This window comes from Clinocottus analis, unplaced genomic scaffold, assembly GCF_023055335.1.
Source record: "Clinocottus analis isolate CAN_PGR_092001 unplaced genomic scaffold, fCliAna1.0.p SCAF_7, whole genome shotgun sequence".
Taxonomy (NCBI): Eukaryota; Metazoa; Chordata; class Actinopteri; order Perciformes; family Cottidae; genus Clinocottus; species Clinocottus analis.
Window position 1 is genome coordinate 8,627,461 of NW_027176229.1, and position 25,722 is coordinate 8,653,182.

The 25,722-nt window shown below is 41.4% G+C and overlaps 1 protein-coding gene across 3 annotated transcripts; it reads right to left on the minus strand.

The window, feature by feature from the left end:
- Positions 1-1,113: 1,113 nt before the first annotated feature.
- Positions 1,114-24,775, minus strand: gnb1l (guanine nucleotide binding protein (G protein), beta polypeptide 1-like). 3 transcript variants are annotated; one of them, XM_068566563.1, is made up of 8 exons: positions 24,699-24,745; positions 21,844-21,906; positions 19,186-19,340; positions 18,822-18,947; positions 18,419-18,581; positions 15,655-15,747; positions 9,675-9,890; positions 1,114-3,080 (listed from the first exon to the last, which is right to left on the minus strand). In XM_068566563.1, exons 3-8 carry the CDS (start codon positions 19,293-19,295, stop codon positions 2,802-2,804), a joined length of 987 nt encoding a protein of 328 aa, XP_068422664.1. In that variant the 5' UTR covers positions 19,296-19,340; positions 21,844-21,906; positions 24,699-24,745; the 3' UTR covers positions 1,114-2,801. The 3 variants fall into 3 exon arrangements, with proteins under 3 accessions (XP_068422664.1, XP_068422663.1, XP_068422665.1); XM_068566562.1 differs by lacking the exon at positions 21,844-21,906 and having other exon boundaries at positions 24,699-24,775; XM_068566564.1 differs by lacking the exons at positions 15,655-15,747; positions 21,844-21,906 and having other exon boundaries at positions 24,699-24,775.
- Positions 24,776-25,722: the final 947 nt, after the last annotated feature.

A 25,722-nucleotide genomic window follows, 5' to 3' on the forward strand; every position in this document is an offset into this window, starting at 1 on the left:
TTACACTCATGTGCCCATATGTCTCAGGCTCCGAGAGAAATGGTGCCAAGGACTTGCCAGTGAAGTATGAGGAGGCAGTGGATAGATGATAATGCGACTTGAGGCATCATTTGACACTTCGCTGCATCTGGAACATCTGCTGTGACAGGCCCGTCGGGGTCTCGATTCCTCCGCTTCGCCCCATGTGTACATTTCTGCTGCTGAGCTTCGCCTCCCTGCCAGCGGTATGAGGACAGTTATTAAAAAAAAAGCCAGGTAACACAATCAAGACTCCTGCCACGAAACAACAGCGCATGTGTTTCCTATTTGGCCTAATACAAAAGGTACTCCAGTCCATGGTGCGCATGAAGTTGCTGCGGACGTTTTATGCAGAACATCAAAACACATCGCCACCACTGCGCAAGAGCCTTGATACGTTTGTATTAAGTCACATTTGGAAAAATAAATAAAACCAACTCAACTGTGAGGCGGAACATTGGTTTTGGCTAATACAGAATTTTTCTCAGATCATTCTTTTTAACCATTTATGTTGTTTAAATAAACAGACTCAGTGTTACGACTTACATGTCAAGGAATACACCCAGAGGCTCGGGGATTGACAGCATCAACCACACAACCCAAAGGAATCAGGTCCTATTCCAAAGCAAGGCCGACCTCTGACCTCGGAGGCCAAGGCAGACGCACGTGAGGTGATAAGTGAGGCGCAAGGCCTATTGTGCAGACGGTCTCTGTCCATTTATTGACTTCCTAAATGATCCATTATGAAGTGATTTATGAGGTCCACCGCCACCTCACCGGGCACTTCTAAGGCCTGTTGGTTGCCGTCGGCTCCATTCAGCAAACATCTGCCCCAATGAACACAGCATTTGATTTATCAGAGAATGGACGGAAGCTGGCCCACACCACCTCGAGTGTTTGTTCAAAGCCAACAGGAGTGTTAGGAAGCCGTTATGAATGCAAGATGTCACCAGTGGGGTCAGACACAAAAGGTATAGCCGGAGCTCCACGGGGAACAAGGAAAACATGCCAGTAACACACGGCACGTGGAAAAAGAGAAAAACACAACTCATTCCAAACACAAGTTTGACTACAAGCAAAAAAATCAGTCAAGACCGCTCTTTATTTTTTCCCAATGACAGTAACGTCACCATGAGGCAGCTGGTGTAGCAAATGACCTTCTCTTCCTCTGTTCACTGATGATTTGTGGCCATTATACTCGTCTGGCTCTTTGATTTCTCAGGTCTTTCCTGTACAGCATGATGAGCTTCCCAACTTAGGGTCATCCCAGGAGACAAAGCCTTTTTGATGCAGAACGTTGAGCGTTTGAAGCCCCGGCCCCCGGCCTCTCGGCACAGTGTTGCAACACATGAGCTCCCATGCTGCTCATTGACTCACATAGGTATTATTAGAGACAGCGGACAGAAAAACAAGACCTCTCTTTTTACTCTGGGACTTTCACAACAAGACCCATGGCCTTGTTTATGACAAATGTCTGTTTCACACAAATATATCGGTATTTGGCATTACATGTAAAGTAAATGTGGAAAGTAACAATTGACATGTTAGTCCTTTTTTTTTTTTAAACTCTCTTTGAAATTCTTCAGCTTTATGTTTACATTAATGTAGATTTCTTCCGTTCTTGATCTTTCTGATTAACAAAGAGTAAATTGAGAAAGGAAAATCAGCGCATGAACAGAATATGCTGATGAAGGAGAGCATCTGCAGATGAGCACCACCACTAAACCAACAGAGCTCTGTTCTTCATGCTCCTGCTGTGATTAACCTTGTTTGACAAACACAGCTCGGGTCAGGCTGGAGGGGCCTGTGTGTTAAGCTAAGACCTGCTAAAATAACAACACAAGATTACATAGCTGCTCAGGTGCGTTGTATCCCACAAATTCAGGTCCACTGGAGCAAATCTATTAGATAAGTCAACACAACCGCATAGCTGCACAGAGCGTCACAAAAGGCTTCAGCAAAATAAAAAGGTCAGCTAATGCCTATTCAACTATTTAAACATAGTGGCTATTTCAATTAGCCTCACATTTAAAGGAAATCCTACACAAGAAAATTCACACTATACCAGACACACACAAAAATACCAAACCAGGAGTTTTTACGGTTTTGCAGTTTTTATGTTACAAATATTGGCCTCAATATTCCTGATGTTAATTGTAGACATTGTTTGAAAAATGGCATTTAAATTTGTTGAGGACAGATTAAATCGATGAGGCTGTAAACATAACCTACTCCTGAAATTACTAATGTCCTTTAAGTTAATAAGGGGACTAAATAAAATCAGTTAAGGTTGATTAATAAACATCGTGCTGAAAGGGGTCTTATTTCTTAAATTCTGGAGCAGGATGAAGTATTGAGTCATTAAGAAAATCAGCTTCAAATCACATCGATATGGACATGTCAGAAACAACCTTCTATAATTAGGAAGTGGTTTGTTTTTTTATCATTAATATATTATTCACCAGGTTTCTAAAATCCAAAAACAAAAAATATAATCAACTCTGCAGGATCGCTGTACGTGTCCCGGCAGACTTGATAGAGTTCATATGCAGTTCCCTTTTGATCAGAAGGTGGAAGCCAGCCCTATATTGCTTCACACATCAATGACGCTTGGCAATATTGAGAGGCAAGTACCAAAATAAATGAACAGTTCATTTGTCCAGTTATCAAACCATTGAACTAGACAATGACTTCATTATTGGCTACTAACACCATTTGTGGTCACACACTATCAGTAGAAAGTATTAATTAAAAGTCCATATGTCTTCCCAGAGCTCATGTGCTCAGCCAGTGTCCGCTCCCTCGTTGTATATTGACCACAGGCTGATCCGATGGTCCTTGGATCCAGCGGCCAGCAGTCTCTGTCTGGGGTCCTGGTGGTCGGAGAAGGCAACGCTTAGCACCATGTCCGTGTGGTATTGAAGCACTGCCAGTGGTCGCAGCTTCTTCCACCCGAATATCCGCACCCGATGGTCCCAGCCCGCTGCCGACAGAAGTTTACCGTCCTCCCTGATACACAGCTGGGAAACCCCAGGGTTGACCAGCGTCACGTAGTCCTGGAGCTTTAAAACCAGAAAGAGGAAAAGGATCTTAGCAGGTCTTTGCAGGTTAGAACCAGGTATCAAACATGCATGCGGAAACACGTACTACAAACACTTTGTAAACACAGAGGATGCAGAGCAGCAGTTTATTTGTGGTAATTGCCAGTGAAACATAAAACCAAATGAACATATTGTTCATGCAAATAAGGAGACAAAAATAATAATTAGGTCAGTAAGTCGATTAATCACTGCCGTCTAGGAAACTGAAGCCAACACAAACACCAAGAGGGGAGAGACTATCAGCTGATCTGATGACTGAGGTCCAAGTGTTAGGCTGGATGTCTTGTTGAACCTGGCTGGAGACTCCTGGGACTCAATCATCGGCCATAAAACATTACGGCACGAGGGCCGCGAGCAGATCTCTCTGCGTCCCACTATTTAGTTTGGAGTTAGGGGGCGGGGCTATTCTGGAAGCAGGGCTTGAGTTACCTTTGTCACAGTTTGCAAGAAAGAGAGAGAGAGAGACCCTCTTGCTGAAATGCTTGTTTGCAGATGCCTTGTTGCTTTAAGCGGCTCTGATGAATTACATTCACACTGAAAGGTCTGGTCAGCGGGAGAAGAGACCCGATAAATACACTGTTGTAACGTCTGCCTGCTAAAGATTAGCCACAGCTCCCTCTTCCTGTGATCTACAGTGTCTTAGGACTGTATCAATCTCTCTAAAGGGGCAACATTCTGACATATTATAATGAATGACAGCAAAGATCACTATCTAAAGGGCCTGCTGAGGTGGGCATTCCTGGGGAGCGAACGTGCTCTTCCTGCAGACCAGGGATCTCAGCTCGACCTGTAGATGGGACACAAACATCTGGATATGGGAGCTGAAATCAAACTGGACAGCGTATAATTGACTTCATAAGCTGTGTCTAGGGAGACTAATGGATGGGAGGAGACGGTGGAGAATTTATCTGCATGCTCCTGTTCCGAGCAGGAACCATCCACGAGCTGCATGTGGAAGATATAAGCCAGGTACTCATAGCCCAAGTGGATAAAGTGGAATGCAAGGGAGAGAGAGAGAGAGCAGGGAGGAATGTCATTGATCAAAACCGAGCGAGAAAAATCGGAACCGGCAGTGATGGGATTTCTTGAGTTTTTTTTGTTTAGCGAACCATCATCGCTGGTACCACCAGTGCGAACGTGAGTGTGCCTGGTTAGACCAAACAAGCCCGATACATTGATACAAAGAAACCTGGAGGGTAAAAGATTGTTTGGAGCTTTGTTATTACCTCAAGAAGTTGGTATGCCCCTACCTCTCTCCATCTGGTTTGCATTAGAGGCCTGATAATGATGGGTTTAAGTGTCTGTTTTTGTTTGTTTTGCTTCCCATAGTTTGTGTCAGGAAAAGGCATTTGTTTCATTAAAGGGTCAATTGTAAGCAGTAAATGGCTAATGATGAAGTAATGGTCATTCAGCGGGGCAGGCTGGCTAATTGTTTTGACTTTCTACAGTCTGAGAAAGTCAAAATTAAAGTGGTGAGAAAAGAAGTTGTCCGGAGGTACTATTTAAAATGAATGGCGCTCATGGGGAGCTATGTTTGTTCCTAAGCTGCAAGTGTAGAGCACTTACACATTTTTGTATGATTAATTAATTAGTTGATGAAAAGAAAAGTCACTAATGGGACAAAATATACCAATGGGCTGGTTGTGCTGCTTTATATAGTTTTAAATGATTGTACATAGAATATAACTTCAATTGTTAGTTGGACAAAAATACATGAAAATTGTAATCTGCATTTTCTTTTCTTTACTATTTCTGACATTTTAGAGACTAATTCATTACTTAATCACAACAATTATCAACACACTAATGAATAATTCAAATATATTTTAGTTGCTGCTTGACCGTAATATTAGTTTGGTCATACACAGGATCGTTCATATTCTGATTAACACTGCAGTACAAGAAATACAGATATTTTTGTTAAATTTTTGTTAAATTAAATTAAATTGATCGATTGACAGAAATTTATTTCACAAAACAATTACAGAGTTTAGTTATTTTTTTAAGGAATCGTTTGACATTTAGGACACAGCAAAGCTTCCTATTTCCTGTTTCTAGTTTTTGTATAAAGCTAAGATAAATGTTCCTATTATCAATCAGAGAATAAGCGACAACAACAAACTCTAATGAAACACAATGATATCATCGACTAAATGACCAATCGATAAAACAACCCAAAGATTATTGGATAATAGAAATGACAATTAGTTGCAGACCTTGAATAAGTCGTATTTCATGGTTGGGATAACTCTTCTTTGTTCTTTAAAAACAAGTCTAAATTGTGCCGTTATTTTAATTCCATGATCTCCACAAGAAGCAGCACTGTTGTTCTTGCTGTCGGGTCACACATTGCTGAATGAGTACCAAGAAAACGCTGCTGCCATTAACCAGGTCTAAATCTGGAATGAAATCCATCCGCTCTAACCAGCAAGTCCCGGCTTATTTTATTTGACACCACATTTTTCTTCCCCTTCCGTCTTTACTATCTCATCCTAGACACAATCCGTCTTTGAACTTCATCATTTTATTTGAACACGCCTTCCTGGCCTGTGTTAGAGCACATGCTCACACACGCAAACATACGCACGCACACGCGCACACACACGCACACGCGCACACACACACACACACACACACACACACACACACACACACACACACACACACACACACACACACACACACACACACACACACACACACACAGTCTTAACACCAACTTCCTCAGCTGTCAGGAGGCTACCAGCTCTGTTCGGCAGCTGGTCCGACGAGACCTTTTGTGGCCTACGACAGATCCGATACAAACTCACACTTCAGCATCCTCTTATGTAGCATCTCACCGACAGAGGAGACGTTCAAAGGGAGTGTCCACTTGGCAGATCTCACTCAAGCCTCGCGTCTTTCCCCCTCAGTCTTGGCACGGATCTTGGCGTTCACGCTCATCTACTGAAACGTCCCATCATCGCTCGCTCACTCGAGCCTAGCGGCTCGGAGGCTTTCCGCAGGTATTTCTGACACACCCTGTCCCAGAATCACACTCAGCAGCGGGGAGATTACAGCCTTTTGTCACCTTGCCTGTTAGAGCTAGGTGCTGGCTGACAAGGGATGGATGTGTCAAACAGGCTCGTGGTCCCATTCAGAAAAACAAGAAAAGAGAAACAGGGGGGTGCTGAAGAGAATTTTCATGGCAGTAGCTCATAAATACATAATTTCCACATCAGACTGAGGCTGGACCTGAAAGTAACGACATACACGGATTGGCTGATGGCTAAAATAATTCACAAAAGACACCATGGAAGTGACTGCTGGGGGTCTTTTACATTGTAGTGAAGATGAAGGGGCAGGACTTCCACCTGTAGAGAACTGTCATCAGCCTCATAAACAGCGTGCTGTCACCATGTTTGATTTACACCTCTAATCTTCCTTTGTGTCTACCTGCGTTCTCTTTCTCCAGTCTGCAATGTCTGTCTTTTTCTTTCTGCTGGAGAAGTCAATGCACTTGTTACATTGGAGTGGCCACCTAAATGTATGTCCATCTGGCTTAACAGCTTGTAAACCCCAACACCCACGCCCTCATAATCTCATCCTGACACATTCCCAAAAATATGCACTCGAAGGGAAGGAGAAAAGAGGCTGAAGATGATGCCTTCTTACTATCAAAAGATGCAAGGCGAGCCAGGTCCAACGGGAGATAAAGGCCTCTGGGAGCCATGTGTAATACATTAACCTCCATTCCTGAGGCTGTCTGTCTTTATCTGTGCTTGATAAGCTCACTTCATAGCCCCTCAGCTTCACTAAATCATAACAGCACTGTGTTGTGTCACATTCAGTTTCTCTTCCATTCCACAAATGCATCTATCTTCCCACTATATTCAATGGTATTGCAAAGGTAATTTGTGGGAAGTGGGATGCTGTGGCACTTATAGCCTCCTCAGCCTTTATTGCAGCCTCCCACTGTGAACTACTGTTCCCTTTACTGCAGATGTGTTTTTTGTTTAGGTAAGGGGCCTCCGAGGTTTTGATATTTTTATTACCTCTCGCGGGTCGTCCGTCAGGATCCAGCGCCCGGGTCCGCCACCCGGCAGGTCCTCCCCCCCCCATACTGCTGCCACACAAAAATACTTTTGTGGGAAGAACTGAGGATAGCTGTCTGGACGTCACACTGAGCTGCACTTCAGGATAATTTAAAAGCCCCTGTTGGATCTTTTCCCTCTCCTTGTGCTTTTTTCCTGTTATCCTCATCCTGGATTACATGCTGAATCAATATTTTGTTGCATGAGCAAAATAAACCAAATAACTACTCTCCTCCTGTTTTGGTATATTGAATCAAATCCTTCGTAGTGTTTTTCTAGACACATATTTACGGTGGAAAAAAATGGGGCTTTGCAAATATTTCTAATTCAAGCATTCATTTGTAAAAAGCCTTGGAAAGAATAATACCCCTTCACGTTGCAGGAGTGCACTCTCTGTGCCTCAGGTTCCCCTCTGCTCTGATTCATGGGGATTGGCTACAAAATAGGAGCATTCCCTTTTGCTCATGAAATCAAGAGAAAATATAGCTTCAAATGAGGCGTTTAGGTCTCTGAAGCACTGGCTGCTACGTAGAATGAATTATGGCGCAAAGCTGATGCATGTCTTTTGGTGTGGCAGAAGATGCTCTGGCATGGGCTTTACTGTTTCTTAAAGCATGTGTGAGAATTTCATTTTGTAATGTGTTTGTTATCCACAGCTATTCATATCCACACCTAAAGTGTGATTGTGTCAGTGAGAATGTTTGTGGGTGGTTTGAGTCTGGAGTGACAGCTCAAGCCCGGCCCTTGGCCCCTGGCCCTGCCAACGCTGTGTAACCAGCAGCTGATTTATGGCCCCCGGAGCCCTACTGAGCCTCTTCCTCTTTGGCCCCCGATGTTTTCCAAGAGAGCCTAGAGAAAGGCCACTTTTCTCTCCTCCCATCTCCATCATTACCTTTTTATTATATTTCACGGTATTTAGCAGACGCTCTTGTGCAACAATAAGTTAGCAGGTAGCGGTTCAAAACCTTAATTAGGGACCCTTCAGGAGGCCTACTGAATACTATAATAGTTACTCAACCAGGACACTGACACTGTTAAGGCATACTTAAATTGTAAAAAAATAAATAAAAAAAATAAAAAATCGTAACTACAACTAATTTGGAAAATTGTATTTTGATTCAATAAAAAAGAAAATCAACACATGTAGTGAGATGTAACTCCTACATGTTGCGATAGACAGTGGAAAAAAAAGCCTATTGTAATAAACAAACCGTTTAGGTAAATGGATTGGATAAATGTTTGAAATAGTTATCTAAAAGTAATGGATAAACAATTAAAAGTGTAAGCTCATTGATAGATGGTTAAAACAGATATATAGTTAAAATACTGAGTGAAAGCTCATTGATATAATAGTTGAAAGAGTTACCTCAAAGTAACAGCTAAATGGTTGGAATGGTTCGCAAAAAGTAACGGATAAACAGTTAAAAAGTTAGCTTAAAGAAATGGATAAACAGTTGAAATAGAATAGTAATGCATGAATGGTTCAATGTGTCGTATGGACTCTGGCCGCTGCACGGTAGTAGTACAAATGCAAACTAGAACAACAAGTGGAGCCTAACCATTGATATTTCAAAACGTACACTAAATGTTTTTTTTTATTTTATTTAAAAGTCATAAATAATTTATAATGTAATTGTTTTTACATATACACTACAGTACATTATTATCATATGTTTCGCTTATTAGCTTATTTTCTCATGACACAGCGGTCTTCATCTGTTCCTCTGCTCCTTCAGGCCTCTTGTATGGCTTCTTCCTGTTTAACAACATTTTTTATCCAATCACATTTCACCTGTCTTCCTCTGTGTAACAGCAGCCTGGTTAAAATACATGGTAGAGCCTTCTGGAGACTCGAGACGTGTGATTGGTCACAGGGCCCGCGTGACCATTAGCATGCACTGTGATTGGTCAGTGGGACACTGTGACTTCTGTCTACCAGAAAACTTGCTGGCTGAACTCAGTAGGAAGGAAGGAGTAAGTTGTTGAAACACATTTACAGAAGCAATTAAATGTTTATAGTTTTGCTTGGTGTATTTTTTGAATACTCTGTGACTGAAGGAACAGACTTGGTGGTGGATTTACTGGCAACGTCTTTCTCGTGGAGGATGTTTCAGGAAAGGCTAAAAACTTCTAGCTACAACCTAGAACCAAAAAGCTAGCTTGGTGGTGGATTATGATTTGCTTGTGTACTGATGACACCTTTTACACAGAAGATTATAGAAATGTGGTGAGTGAAAGACTGTCTATGTAACTTATGTTTTACTTGTGCAGTCATATTTAATCATACACCACTGATATCCACTGAATACAGGGCTTCCATAGGAATGCTCATCCAACCTTATTGTGTGACAACGGTCAAAGTTTATAGTGTTAAATACCATGAGGGTGTGGATGAGGAGGTGTAGTCGTCCATACGACAGGACTGTGAGGGAAACGAAATGAGACAACACTACTATTCTCTCTTAGCCTGTCCTCTACTGACCTGCAGGTTGTTCTGTCTGTCCAGCATCCAGGTGGAGAGTTTGTTCTCAGAGGAGCCAGATACACCCCTCAGACGCTTGATGTCAAAGGTCAGGCACATGATGGGCTCGGGGTGGGCTTTGGCTCGGCTCAGTATGGACCTCTGGGTTACGTCCCACAGCAACAGGGAACCGTCCTCGTATCCAGCCACCAGGAGTGGTCCGTGACCCGAATCTGGCTGCAGGAGGAAGGGAGGATGATAAAGAAAGAGGAGGGACAGTGAGATGGGAAGAGAGAGCGTAAGACTAATGTGATGTACGATGTGAGATGAGAGCTGTGGAGTAAAAAAAAAAAAAAGCCACAGAAACCTCTGTGTGGTGCGGGAAGCTGAGCAGAGCAGAGGTTATCATTTTGGAAGCTCCTGTTGACACTCGGAGAGACGCTGTGGGCTCCATTCGTCAGGCGGCTGCTCTCTCTTTCCAACACTCCATTACACCACTCCTCACTTTGCTCCTCATATATATTTCTGAGCCGAAGGACTCTTTGCCAGCACTGATACGTAGACACACACTGCAGTAACAGACTGCAAAACCTTCTTAAAACTTGACCAAATGTTTAGTGCGGTGTTTTGATTATTATTCATGAAAACTCCTCATTAAAATACAACATTTGTAGTTTATTTTGTACACACACAGTGTTGTTATATTATATCTATACCCATTTTGTTTATATGAAGGGTTAGGGTGAGGGCCATTTCAAGAGATTATTTCTTTTTTTTTTTTTACATAATATACAACCTCAATAAATAAAATATTTACTGAGGTACAGCATTAGAGCTACAAATAATGATTCTCTTAACAATTGATTATTAAAGAAATTATTTTTTCATTATCACAATTTTGCTGATTGCTTCTTGTGTCCCAAAAAAACAATTTTAAATCAAAGAAAACAGATAAGTGATGGAGAAGCTGGAACCAGAGAATGTTTGGCAATTTAGCTTCATGGATAACTTTAACAATTAGTTCATATTTTTAAATTCTCTGTTGATTGACTGAGTGATCAATCAACTAAATAACTGACAAGTTTCAACTCGAAACACATTATGCTTGCACACATAATAAAATATACAGACAAAAACACAGAATAGTCTTGTTTCATCCCCATTCTACCGCAGGACATTTCAGATCCAGCTGCAATGTTTACAACTGGTGAAATCATCAGAGTAAATCTTTCAAATCACGTGAAATGAAATAAAACCAGGTGCACAATCAGGCATCATCCGTAAAACCTAAACCTATTACTTCTGTTAAACATATCAGAGAGAAACCTTCACTGAACACAAAATGTATAGTAGTTGTGCGTGTGTGTGTGTGTGTGTGTGTGTTTATACACACACACACACACACACACACACACACACACACACACGTATATACAGATTGTAAATCACCTCTGTGAACGAGAACATTAAAGGTAACTGATACAAACTGGGGTCTTCATGTATATTTGTATTGCTCTTTGAAAGAAAGGGAAAAAATACTGGAGGAAAAAGGAAAAACTACCAAGGATTGAGGGAGGGACAACTGGAGAGCTCAAACCTATATCCCGTTTTAACAAATTCCCAAAATTCTCCTGTGCACATACAGTATATGGAGACAGTAGAGGAAGTACCAAGCATTCATGTATGGCTGGAGTGTTTTTTCAAACAATTCAACGATTCCCAGCTTTGAAAGACCGTAGCCTGTGGAACGACCTAATACATTTCAGAAGACTTATGAATGCACCGCATATACTTTCCTTTAACATACCATCAGGCCCCCAGCAAAAGCACTGTGCCTTGCAGAAGTGAGAAGGGAAAGAAATGTTTTCCATATGTGCGAGGGGGTTATGTCAGCCATTTTTTGCATCCATCTTGAAGTCCTCTTCTCACTTAACGCTCTATATTTCTCTTCTTCCAGCTTTAAACAAATTATAGACAGAGTCGTGTATTTCTTCTAAACACATCAGCGAGGACGAACACTGAGGGATTATGAAAACAAATAAAAACAAGTGAAAATCACTGGCCCCTGCTTGCCGGCAGGGCCCGGGTAAGCGTTCCAGGCTTGGGGCCCCCGTTTCACTTAAGTGTAGGACCGCCTTGATTGATGATGTCATGGGTCGGAGGTCAGGGAACCCTGGGTAGACACCTAATTCATTATATCCTCCACAGGCCTTTCTACAAGAGGGCTCTCTGCTGGAGTGGGGCTGGGGCTCTGGGAGGAGATTCATCACCAAAGAACAGCTAGAAAGACAGATGGATGGAAGCCGGGTGAAGAGGCAGAAGAGAAATGACCCTGGGTCGTTTCTAGTTGGGCTCCAACTTGTTGCTAGTCATGGTCCTATGTAATTGTCTGTATTTGTGAAGCAAGTTCAAATGTGACACATTCGTGTACATCATGCACGTTACAATGTATTGTGATTTTTTTTATGCATTTAAAAAAAAAATGCCAGTAGGCTGGAAGGCCTTATACGTGTCTAGTCAGACGGTCACTCAAGCAGTTGGTTCAGACCACTACGGTCCAGTAAGATCATTATGGCCTCAAGACGAGTCCAGATAAGAGATTTGATTACATTTTTGTTAACTTTTTCCCTTCTGACTTCTTCCACAACAATCTCATTTGGTGGAGAGGTTTAAAATCCCCTTGATGCTGAGGCAACACACAGTACCCATGTCATGGAGATACTAAAACAAGCTCTAACAACTAACATCAACAAATAACTATGAGTGCAAAGCTATTAGATGTAAATTAGTGTTAGTTCCCAACTCAAGACAATAATACTGCACACACAGAATTCCACTCCATACTCGTGTTTTATATTAAACCTGAAACAAAAGATTATTTTCATTATCGATTTACTGGTAACAATTACTGATTTAGTCTACAAAGTGGTGGACCAAAGTCAATGACAATTAATAAGGTCTCACCTTCAAATTGCTTTTTTTGTCTGACCAACAGTCCAAAACTCAAAGATATTCAATTCACCCTCACATTAGACAAGAAATCCTTACAATTGAAAAGATGGGAGCAGCTGAGATTTAGCAATTAATCCTTAGAAAATGACTTCAAGGATTAAATGATTATCAAATTACTTACCAATTCATTTTTGTCAAAAGAACTAATAATTTCAATTATTTTTCAAGTTAATCAATAAACTCACGAAAATGCCTCCAAATGTCTTAATGCTTCCACACTTGTCATCATTGTAAGCCTTTGAGCTGAACTGAACGTTTATTAGATTATGCATGATCTAAAGTAAATAGAGAAAACATTTGTCCCAGCATTAGTGGACTAGAGATAGACTTTGCACCAGTGATTCAATTTAAATTATAGCTTAGTTCTGAGTAAATTATTCCTAAAACATTATAATTAGGTCTGTGTGCAAATAAGATCACAGTTTTGAATGGGAACTTTCTCTGTTATAAATGATGAGCTGCAGCTTCTCAAAAAAGGCATAGACTCAATACACACACACAATGACAATACTATCTTTTTACACACTGATGCTTAGGAGGTGTTACGATATTTCAGAATACATGACCAGTGAAAATGTTAAAAAAAGCAGCTACAAATGTAAACTTGTGGCTTGGTTTCATCCTCCGGACACAAATGTTTTGCTTGCAAAACATTTTTTTTTATTGATGCAAGTCATCAACCTTTCCTGTAAATACTCTAAGCTTGGATTCATTTCCATATACAACCTGTTATGTATGGCTTAAACAATAACCTTAAAGGCATCCACAAATCCCGGTCAAATCCTTGTCTCCAAGCTAGCTGTGGCATTATTTATTATGTATGTGCTGTGCTATTATGTGCATCTTTATGATATGTACTCACTTTAAAAGGAATTGTAGTTTTATTTTATTTTCTAGGGCGGATGTTTAACATCTGATCAAGATCAACAGCTGATTATTAGGATTTTAGACTATTACTGTTTTTTTTTTCTTTCTTTATTTGTGTCAAATGATCTCCGCCAAATTACCTAATATAATAAATAAAAAAACATGGATAAATAAAATCGAAATGCAATTAGAGAGAAGTATGTGGTGAATGGTGATATCCTGAATGTATTGTAAATTCCATCAACCAAGAAAACAACAGTTTGTTTGCTGACGTGGCCGCCACAGGCCTGAGGCAGGCAGTGCTTCAACATAAGGAACCAATCGTTTCCTCTGATTTTAGACCCGGTCCACCATGATGTCATAGCCACGAGGCAGCAAGGTGATGAGCTGAGAGTGATGGATATCTGTATAGGAACATTTCCTTTTCCCCGCCAGCCTCTGTTCACATTAAAAGTCTTGCACATCATACATCAATACTGTCCCCCTGGCTAGAGCCCCGCACACGGCAGGCCCACATGTGGGGGAACTTTCTCCCTCCACGTCAGCGCTTCACAGCCAATCAGATTCAGAGAGATCAGATGGTAAGCTTGTCGCCTCTTAGATGTAGCCCAGCACATGAACCAAGTGGCTGGGTGAGTTTTGCAAAAGGGAAGCTGATCTCAGGAGAAAATGCAGTTTAACACTGCATTTAATCTTTTTCCATACACTCCAGCAGAGAGGGCTTAAAGGCCGACAATAAATCTGTTGGTGAGTCTGTCTTGGAAATAATGGGAGGATAATCACTTCTCATCTCAACGGTGGGAAGAAAAGAGGGAGGGATGGTGAGAGGGAAGACAGAGAGAGGAGATAATTGGCTTCAGTGGCTTCATCCTGGTGTGTGTGCGTGTGATGAAGAGAGATGGGATGGAGAGAGAGGGTGACAGTTTCAGCTGTTGCCTCCTGCTGTGTGAGGTTCAGGACACTGTGGGTAACATATGAGCATTTTATGTGAAAGACAAGTGAGCATTTTTCTTATGACACTGGCAGAGAAAATGTGTGGGAAGAGTTCCCAGACTCTGTGTGTGTGTGCGTGTGTGTGTGTGTGTGTGTGTGTGTTTTTAGTCACTTCCAACTGTTGGGACCTCTTGAGTCGCTCAGTCAGTGTAACTGATGAACATGCCCTTCAAAGGAATCGGACTGGGATGGTTTAGAATCAGCTGGGCCCTTTGGCTTTGAAGCCAGACAGCTGCCTGTGCTGTATTACAATGATACTGTATAATTTATAATGTCATAATTGATCATTATGTTTCCTGGCTCTCAACGCTGAACCAGCATTGGTTCATAAATCAGATGATGAAAGGTGGCTGTAATGGTGAAATCAAAGGGGGGAAAAAAAAACAATGTCAGCATGCATTGTAAGACTCTAACTTGTCTACTTGCCTCCATAATAATTTCACAAACACAATGTCAGCTGTATGGCTTTTATAGATTGTGTTACAGGAATGTTGGATGTGTATGGGGCCACCAACTTGACTAACTCTGGCAATAAAATGATAAGCTGTGTTTTGATTTCTGTTGCCTGTAAATTGTACAGCTCCAATGTAGTGAAACAGTCTGAAACCTCACTCCGTCCCCCAAAGCCCTAAACCCGACGAGTTAATAATTAACCATAAAAATAATTACAGGGTCTCCTTAATGGCTGGAAAATAAAACCTTTTCGACAGCATTTCCAAAACAGAAAGTAACCTTTTTTGCCCGGATCAGATTGGATGTGCAGCTGCAGGCTGATATATGGCTGTGAACCCTCGGCCCTTCCAAACGCTCTAATTACAGTGTTGGGACCCAGTGCCAGCTGAGAAGAAACGCTTGGGAAAAATGGCCCAGGACAAGTTGTTGGGCTGTAAATCACGGGCCACGTCTCTCATGTGCCTTTTTGTTGACTTTTCTTTTATTGTGTCTCGTTACTGGCTGATGGCCAATCAAAATGAAGAAAAAGATAACTTTTTTTAAATCCTTGTTTTAAATGTTAGGGAATGCACTGTTTTTATAATAGAAAGAGGGACATTTCTACTTTTTTGCCATTAAGTTAAAAACACTGCAAAAATGTAAAAAAATAAATTATATTAGACTGCCTGGTGCTTACCTGCCACAATTTAATGCACATGACCATCCCCAGCTTAGCGTCTGGTGCCAGGGTGCACACTGGGGTCTTGCTGGGGAGCTCAATAATCTTGATCTGAAGGGAACACGAGATGATTACAATTTGAAATGCACTAGAGAGAGCTGACTTGTTCAAATCCACATTCTACAGCCATGCTAGCTCTGTGAGGCTGTAAAGTACGGAGACAGAGGAGAGCTTTGAGCTAAATGCGTGCTAACATGCTCACAATGACAATGCTAACATGCTGATAAGCAGGTATAATGTTCACCATGTTTGTTATCTTGGTTTAGCATGCCAATATTACAGAAGAACTCCATCAATTTTACACATCAAGTCCATCTTGGGGAGTACTACTGCATTATGTGAAACAAAATTAAAGCATATTTATTGCATATCGCACATCAGCTTTTTGTGACTGCAGAGGGATCTGTGGGAAGTCTAATGAACTGTTTTAAATGACGGCATTTGAGGCAAAACTTGAGGTTAGTGCATATTTACATATACATATATATATGAAATTATTATGGAGGCAAGTAAACATATATACACATATATATACACACAATCATATATATATATACACACACACACATATACACACACACACACACACACACACACACACGATTTGTTTGTCTTTTGAATTCAAATAAAGCAACAATCTGCATCTTTCATTGTGCTTCAGGACTTCTGCAGATCAGAGTGCCTCCAACCAGCAGTACCATCCATCCATTAGAGCAGAGCGGCCGCCCCCCCTGTCTATAATAAATCCTGCTAAAGCCTGACTCTGTGACATGAATGGTGTTTTCCTGCACACATTGGCACTGATTCTGATAAAAAAAAAAAGCAGCCTAATGAAGCCAATGACAAAGCGTGTGCCTTGGTATGAGTGTACCCACAGTACTACCAAAACTCATTCCTTCGACTTCCTCCGCACTGATGATCCACATATTCATCCTCATTAGGCCTCAGATTAAACATCCCTTTAAGGAAGCGATCTGTATTTTAGCGCTAGGCCACATCTGTCCTGTGTGTTTACCTTTGTGTGCCTGACAAAGAGGGCCTTTAAGAACTTCTCTGTGCCTCAGGTGTTCACTGTTCTTGTGTGGCATCCCACTGCCCATAAATAAAACACCAACACCAATAATTAATGTTTCTTCCATGGCAGCAATCTACTGGCAGGAATCTTGCTGTGAGCAGTAAACAGTAAAACCACTTGAAATAGGAAATGATTATTCTACTTTCTTAGTATATTTATGCATTTTACACATGGCACTAAATCACACCATTGTTTATGTTTTGTGACAAGAACATACATATTGTTTCTTGAGGGAATATTCATTAATGTGTTGTTGTTTTTTTTTAGGGGGGGGGGGGGGTTGGGGGTCTACATGATAAGCATCTGTCGTGGTCAGTTATGTCTGTGGAATGGGGAGACCAAATGACAAAATCGGCTGCAGCCCGTTTTAGTCTAACTTGTATGGGTGTGTGTGTGTTTCTGTCTGTCTGTGTCTGTTGGGACAATAGCATTATTGAGGTGCTGGGAGTCACAGGCGCCCTGATGCCTGGCCTGCTGGACTGGGGTTAGCGGAGGCACGTTTGGCTGGATCAGGTGACTGCTCTGTCCCTTTCAAGTGTGGCTCCTCCACAGCAGAGCAAGTAACATGAATCTAGAGGCAATAAAAGATGGCTGAATCGCTGGCTGACCTCTCCCCATCCTGCCTCAATCCACACAAAACCCTTCAGGCTTGTGGGCGTTGAGCATTAACTACATAACATACCACTGAGATTTAATTCCAGTGCGCAATCTTTTCATGCTTGGGAATTCTCTTTTTAATCCACCAATCTAAAAGATTTAAACAGACACTTTGACTATTTCATCATCTGAAGTAGCAGTTACCTCCTAAAGGGCACAATTGCCTTGATTTCTTATGCCCTCAAAGAACTATTAGGTGTTTTAAACAGATTCACAGAATGACATGCTACTAGCCACAGACAAAATGAACGCACATTTAGCTGGTGGCTGGTATTGGTTCCTATTCTTGCTATGTGCATGCTGACTCATGACATGAATGCTGGTTTTAATGATGCTGCTTAGATTGCCGCCTGTAGGTCCTGGCGGCAAACCAACAGGCTCAACACATTCATTGACAAATGGCTAAAATGATCACGATGGGCACCCAATTGAATACAAGTATCAGGGTCAAAATATTTGCAAATGATCACGGTGTGATAACAGGACAAGATGACAGAGGTTTGATGTGAGAGAACTACTATTGCTTTGGAACTTCTATGTTTCCACGAACCTACTAAAAGCTCTTAAAGTCAACTCAGCAAACATACAAGCGCAAGTCTGGTCAGGTTTTTACAAGTTGGAATTTTTTATTCTCATCAGACTGTAACCAATCAACCATCCCACCTCTCACCTGCTGCCATGAAATTCAAGGATGTTTCAGATGAATATATTACAATGTGTGTCATTGGAAACGCTGGAGGGTCTGTGGTTATTTTTCCTAAACTGAAATCTTAACAAGTGGCACTGCATCCGTTTTTTAAAAATTTTTAAATATTTTTTTAAAGTTATCCTTTTCAAGTTGCAGGGGGCTAGAGCACATCCCAGCATGCACTGGGTGAGAGAGTGTACAAACTAGATTGGTTATCAATTTGTAAATGTGATAAAACATAGATACCCAGACACATTCACACTGACAAACACAATTTAGAGATTTTGCTCCGAATGTCTGACCTCTTCGGTCTGTTGTCCAGCGAAGGCCAGCAGGCGCGTCCCAGGGCTCGTCTCCAGCATGGAGCACTGACAGAATCCAACACTGCCGGTCCACACAGAGTCCATCACCTCACTACGACCTTCGCTCAGATCCCACAGACAGACCTGCATGTCCCGTCCCTGACTGCTCCACCAATGGAGAGAACCAAAACAGACAAAAGCTGCAGTTCTTTGGATATTTCAAAAAAACTTTTTTCTCTCAACATAAATCTGACATTGAATTCTAACAATCAAATAATTTTATCACCTCAGAATCAAAGCCTAGTTAAAAAGAAAACCAGACAATCTGAAGTTAACACCATCCATAGTATAAAGGCTCTGACAGAACCAGTAAGAGAAGGATGAGTAAGACATCTGTCCTCACCTGATGAGGGTATCCGTCACCTGCAGGGTGCTGACCCAGATGACCGAGCTACCAGAATGACCTTCTACAATCTTCTCAGCTCTCCTGGTGTTCAGGTTCCACATATGGATGGCACCCTTCCCTGACCTGGAAAACCAAACAGAATGCTGTGTAGTTGTTTTGACAGACACAAAAAAATGTTGCTTTTGTTCAAACTAACAAATACCATGAGCAAATTTAACTTTTGGTGTGCGCTGCTGTTAAACATCCTAACTATGTGGTTGTTTTAAAATATAGTTAGCTGGCTTAGTATCTACTTATATACTTTAGATGATCAATCTTCATTGTTTTTGGAGGAATATGAATGTGGAGATAAATGACTCACCCAGAAAACAGGAGGGGAGTGTCCCCTCTGTTGCAGCTAAAATGGAGGGTGTTGAGGGGCCCACCAGCCCCTCTCAGGGTGTAGATGGGGGACGGAGCAGGACGAGACATCCCTGGGTCATGCAATCAATGTGTGGCTGCAAGGAGGCCGCAAACCTGTGTCATGACACGCACCGAAAAACAGACAACAACAAAATTGAGCTGAGAGATGAGCTGCAGACAATTGTAACAGTAGTGTGCCTTTTCAGCAGAAATGACAAGATGTTCCATTAAAATACGGTTTACTTGACTCTTGCAGAGGGATACAATACCACCTTTAAAAGTACGCCTAAAATCTACAATTATCAGAAACGTATTAATCTCATTTACTTTTAGGACAATTACTCAGCAAAGCTTGTCAGAAAGTAGCTCCATTTTGCCTCGAAGGCGTCCTCTTACACGGCGCAGACAGTTGTGTTTAATGCGCTGTCTGTATCTGCTCTATTGTTAGTAGCTACAAACCCTGTGGCTCTCTCCGTCTTCTTCCTTCTCGTCTACCCGATAACACCTCTCTTACTCAATACGTCATAAATCACAACACCTGACAGCTTAATTACAGTAAACAGACGGCGATTCAGGCTTCTCCCTCCTCTTGTGATCAACAGCCGTTGTCCCAGAGGCAGAAGTAACAGCGCAGGCTTTTATGTCGTTTGTAGGCTGGGCCGCTAAGGAAACCCAACCGACCGCAGGTATGCTGCTAGGAAATGATGCGTCAACATTAAATTGCAGTACAACATTAAATTGCAGTACAATCACACGTGAGTGACTCTTAGTTATTGGCTTTAGAAAGCCTATATCCATCTAACTTTCCAAATTCTGCTTAACATGTTGAGATTGACAGGTGTTTTGAACCTGTTCATGCCAGGCAGCATAGTCATATTATGTAAATTAGACACCGCTTGTGTTGGATAGACAATGACTTATTAAAAACAACCACACACAAACAGAAACGAACAATTAGCCTATTAATTAAAATTCACAGTCTTACAGGTTTTACTGGCTTTTACGTCTGAGACTTGTCTGTAAATTCTCAATAAGTTCATCCATGGCCAAACCAAAATAATTGTTCTCTTACCAAGAGATTAAATCCTGAATGATTTATAGATAAAAAAAAACAACCTAAGTACACTGCTAAAAGTTTCAGAAATAAAGTATTGCACAATAATACACTGAAGCTTAATGTTTTAGACCTTCTGAGTTGATGAGCAAATCTTCACTACACACACAGACACACATTCAGCCACACACACAATCACCCCTTCCTCCACTTTTACTTATCATAACTTTTCCCTGCAATCAGTAGACACTGAAACTGGAGCCTGAGGCATTCAGGAGCAACTCATTTCAGGAGGTTAGTGGTTAAATTGTCCATGAGAATCTGTGAAGCAGAGAGCCAGAGACCCCCGACCAGCCTGCCTAATTAAGGACATAATGCTGCAGTCTGATGGACTCACAAGTACACAGTCATCCCATCAGCTTTTATATTTGTTTGCTTGCAAATGAGAGCTTTTTGTTCCATGCTAACTATAGAAAAGATAGCACAAACGTCTAACTAAATAAGTAAAATCATCATTATATATGCATTATATATTCCATATCGCTTATTTCTGAACTAAACAAGGAGGAAACCCTTCAGCCCACAACTGACCAAACTTGTTATTGTGTAGTAAGAAAAGAATGGCAATGGTGTTTTTGTAAGGGGTCTCTAAGTTAAGCTGTGAAAGGATGGATAATACTGCATTTCTGAGTTCTGTGACTGTGAGTGTGACAAGGTGAGGCTCACTCTGATAACAGGTGGATTAAGTCTCCCTTGTCCTCTTGCAGCAGGCCTGCATGAAGCTGTGAGTCACGGACGGAGCAACCTGAAACTGTTTGGTTTTATTGTCCTAAGACCAGTGTCTGGAAGACTTTCCAATGGCAATCACAGATCACTATCAATCAAAGACAACAGTTGTTACTCAGGGAATATATTACTAAACTTCCAAAAGAGGAGTAAAATGGCCACTTTCCCCTGCCACTACTTCCTCGGTGGACTGCTCCTTTTGTTTTCCAGGCGTCAGCATTTCTAGTGAATCAGAGTTGGCCACAACAATGGGTCTGTTGTGATGGCTGCATGAGTCACCCACAAACCCAAATACAAACATGCAGGCAGCTCAGGAAGGGGGAGACAGATACTGTAAACAAACAAGAAGGTGGCAGGATGTCACTCTAATATATTTGTAAGGACCCTTAAATCGTTCCTTGCTAACAGAGAGAGGCGGTCGAGCAAACAATCAAGCCGGTCACTTGTCAAGCTTAGATGCTGTCTCTAGTGGATGCAAGGATGCTTGCTGGAGTAGCGGCAGTAAGTAGCCGGGATAGATGTAATCCTCTGGTCATAGCTCCTCAAGGACAAGTAACTTGTTCTATTTAGGTCTCCAAAATGCTCTGCACCCGGCAGTTTTAATCAACTTACGAAACTTTCATGAAGTGATTGAGCAGTACATAACAAATACCCAATAGGTCAATGAACTGTCTTATTAATCATGTCCACAGGAAAAATCTCAGTAACTAGCTAGGACTAATTAAACTTGTGCGTCTTGGACAGGGCATAATAAATCAGACTGACTGATTAATATACCTGAGCTGGATATGGGAGCCAGTGGGAAGAGGCAGGAGATGAGGATTGAGGCTCCTGCTGGCCCTGTAACAGATAAGACAGCTCTGGAGTAATCTGACTCTAAGTCCATGGATAAAGGCAGTTTGTCTCTTCTTGGGCTGTCTGTCCACACCTACGGGGTAATTAGGCCTAATTATGAGAGAAAGGTCCGCTTCCCCTTCATGTTATTAAATAAGAGCCAGCTTCGTATGCCAAGGATCTCTCAACACCAGCAAGGGGCTGGCGACCTTCAGATCAAACGCAACCACTATCTATGCCCCCCGACCCGACTGCAGCACCCGTTCCCCTCCTCGACATTGCTGGACATATGAGGGCTTGGGGAGGGAAGGGATGGAGAGGGTATTCGTTATGATATGGAGCATCAAAGTTTTTTTAGTTTTTTTTTTACTAGAGGTGAGGGGGGAGTCCTGTCCACATTCCTCACTTGGCTCTTTAGTGCTGGTATCATGTGATCGGCAGCTACCCACCTAAGCTGCTCCCTTGTCAAATTCTGCCATTCATAAATAAGAGCAGGGAGGGAGGGATATACTGATCACAGGGGTTTATTATACAAGCTTTATAATGCCCCTGCTTCACTGGGGCTATTATGGAGGCATGGGATCCCAAGATCCCCTGCTGATATCAGCCTCATCAAATATGAGATTTGAGCTGGATGATGAAAACTGAAGTAGATTACACATAACTCAAAAGCTGCATTCTAGATAGACCGTACAATGAAAAGCCAACTTCACAACCCTTCACACCAACAGTATTTATTTTCTGTAAAATCTTTGCCAATAAGCTTTAATCCATCCATTCCAACTACATCATACCTCAGTTATTAGTCATTCTATATCAAAGGCGATGGTCTTATCTGAGGTTTCCTTGCTTTTCACCTTCTCGCCAAGGGAGCACTTCCACCTCGCAGGCTGGTCAGTGGGTGGCGAGCTGGCTCAATGATCATCAGTCAGCCTTTCTGCTCAAACCCTCCCCCAACTAATACAGATCCTTCTGAGGAGGAAACCAACGTGCCAAATAGTGAGCAGGGTCCATTATAAAAGTTCAGTTAAACAAACAACATGGGAAGTGGCGAGGAAGACACACGCCCTTTATTGTGTCTTGGTGGGGTTATCTGGACTGGATAAACAGCCCAGCGTCACATTGAGGTTGAAGTCAGACACAAGTGCACCAACACCCACTGTCAGTCACAGATCCACTGAGTGGGAAGAGGTGGTATTGTTCGCGTGAATGGCGTGAATGCTAAGCAGGGGCCACTGCAGATAAGAGCTCAATGCCTTGTGGTTGTCATTGAGGCAGGCACTGATAAAGCACTGTGTCAGAGGGTCCAGTTTTAGGAGGTCCTGTCTGTGGTCAACAGGTACCAGGAGCCTTATCTGTTTGCATTATCACCCATTTCCTCCATGAGGTCATTTACCTGGAGACGAGAGGATAAAGAGACACAAGAGAGTTGACAGCTCAAGTGTCATCATCATACATCTCCAAATGTTAGAGGATTTCATGGGCTTGAGATCGAGAGGAATTTTGCCGTCCATACAGTTAAAATATGAACACAAGTAAATGTATATTGTACCATAATCTCAAGAAGACTTTCAGGCAACAGGGGACAAAGAACACGGAAAACTACAAGACGTTACACTTTGTCCAGGAGCACATCCCCGTGTTACAACGTTGAGTCATCTTCAGGGACGTGATGAGTGACTGCATCAAGACTAAGTAATGGATGGTGACATGTTTGACAGAGTGCCTACTATTTGTACATAGTAAACAGCTTCCGTCTAGTTTGCTGTGTTCAGCCAGAACTCCAACCAAATTTAAAAAGCTCATTCAAATGACTAAACCTCTACAGAAGATATTACTTGTGCAAGTCTAAGTTGGCATTTGTGCATTTCCATGACATACTGGAAGCAGGATATGAGATATATGATTAATTTTACAACCAAAAAGTACTCTGTGGATAACGCCACTGAGGCTGCATGATCCTTTCAATTGGCTTTATGAATATGAGAGATCCTATAAATTAAAATAAATCATGATAGAAAAATATTTAGAACTAAATACACTTGACAGAGACAATTGTAGGATGTGTGTGCCAGCCATGTACATTAACAGTAAGCGCAAAGTTAAAAATACAATTACATTATATTTTTGGCATGCTTAATTATAATATTTTATTTTTTAATCTACTCTGAGTTCTTTCACTCACTTTCTTCCAAGGGTTATAATTCCAAGACATTTCATGAGCGTTTGTATCAACAGTCACACTGAAATTAAACTAAACCTAAAACCTTCTTTAGGAGTTGGTACATAATGATGAGCGCCATCACATTTTATTTAATCCACAAATTAACTTAAAGATACGCTTCCATGATAATAAACTGAAGAACAGCCCTCTTTATTTGCCTGGCAATGATTATAAGTTTAACATGCGAATTAGTTAGACATGTTTTAATTCAAGTATTTTATACTTTAAAGTGGCATTGTATTGTAATAGTTTGAGAGCGCTTGTTTGTTTTTTTTATTTTACAATGTTGTGAACTACAGTACGGACTACTGCGCGTCATCAGCCGCTGAACACTCAACGTTACTCCTGAAGCGAGAGCAGAAACAACGCTGGACTGAAACAGGGAAGAGTGCAATAAATATCAATGTGCACTTCACGTTAGCTGACATGTTTCAAGAAGGTTAGCAACAAGCTAGCAACTACCACTAACACCTACAAACAACACGCAGACCTCGTTTTCACGTGACAGGCGGTATCGCTGGGTAAAATTGTGACAGCACAGTCAAAAATAGCTTAACAAAACTTCACATAATACCATTTCAGTGACACGCCGGAGTTTTGGGCAGTTGTCAGTAGCTTTCGAGAGGAGAGGATACAAAACATGCGCCTGACTTGAAGGACCTCTATTTAGAAGAGATGAGCTGCCCAGGGAAGTGCCTGTATAGAAAACGCACCAGTCTCTCTCTCTCTCTCTCTCTCTCTCTCTCTCTCTCTCTCTCTCTCTCTCTCTCTCTCTCTCTCTCTCTCTCTCTCTCTCTCTCTCTCTCTCTCTCCCACCCTCTCTCTCCCACTCTCTCTAGTGTGTTGTGTACAGATTATCGTGACAGTCAATTTGACATGTCTGTTTTCTATTGAAAAAAATAAAAAATGGAGAATTCAGACAAAAAAAATACCATCAGAGTTGCTCTTTTATGTTCCCAATATTTCTATAATGGAATCTAAACAATCTGTCTCCGTAAAAAAACATAACAAACTGAGTGATAGAACTCTCAAAGCCTTACAATACTGCAAGAACAGGCGAGTCTTTATTTTTTCATCCTTTTCAGTCTAATGGAGAAAGAGAGACAGAGAAAACACAGGGCCCTAATCCAGAGAGCACACAGACCCCTTTCATGGGAGTGCTGGGAGAGACTTTTATTTGTCCATTCCTATCATGGAGAAAGCGGGTTTCAAGCTCGGCTAGGTCTGAGCTGGAAGATTAGATGAAACCAGAGTATTTTAAACCTCTTCCATGGCCATGGATTAGACCCGGCCAGTCCCCCTGCACTCTGAAATGAAACAATAAGGACTACAGGTCTTTTGAGTACATTGGTTGGTTCGAAACAGCGAAAAACATTAAATACACACACACACATGTATATATATATATATATATATATATATATATATATATATATATATATATATATATATATATATATATATATATATATATATATTTACACATATATATATATATATACACATACATACAATGTATACATACATACCGTACATACATACAATATGTATAGTACTTATTATTTAACTTCAGAATATAGGGAGGGAAAATTAAAAAT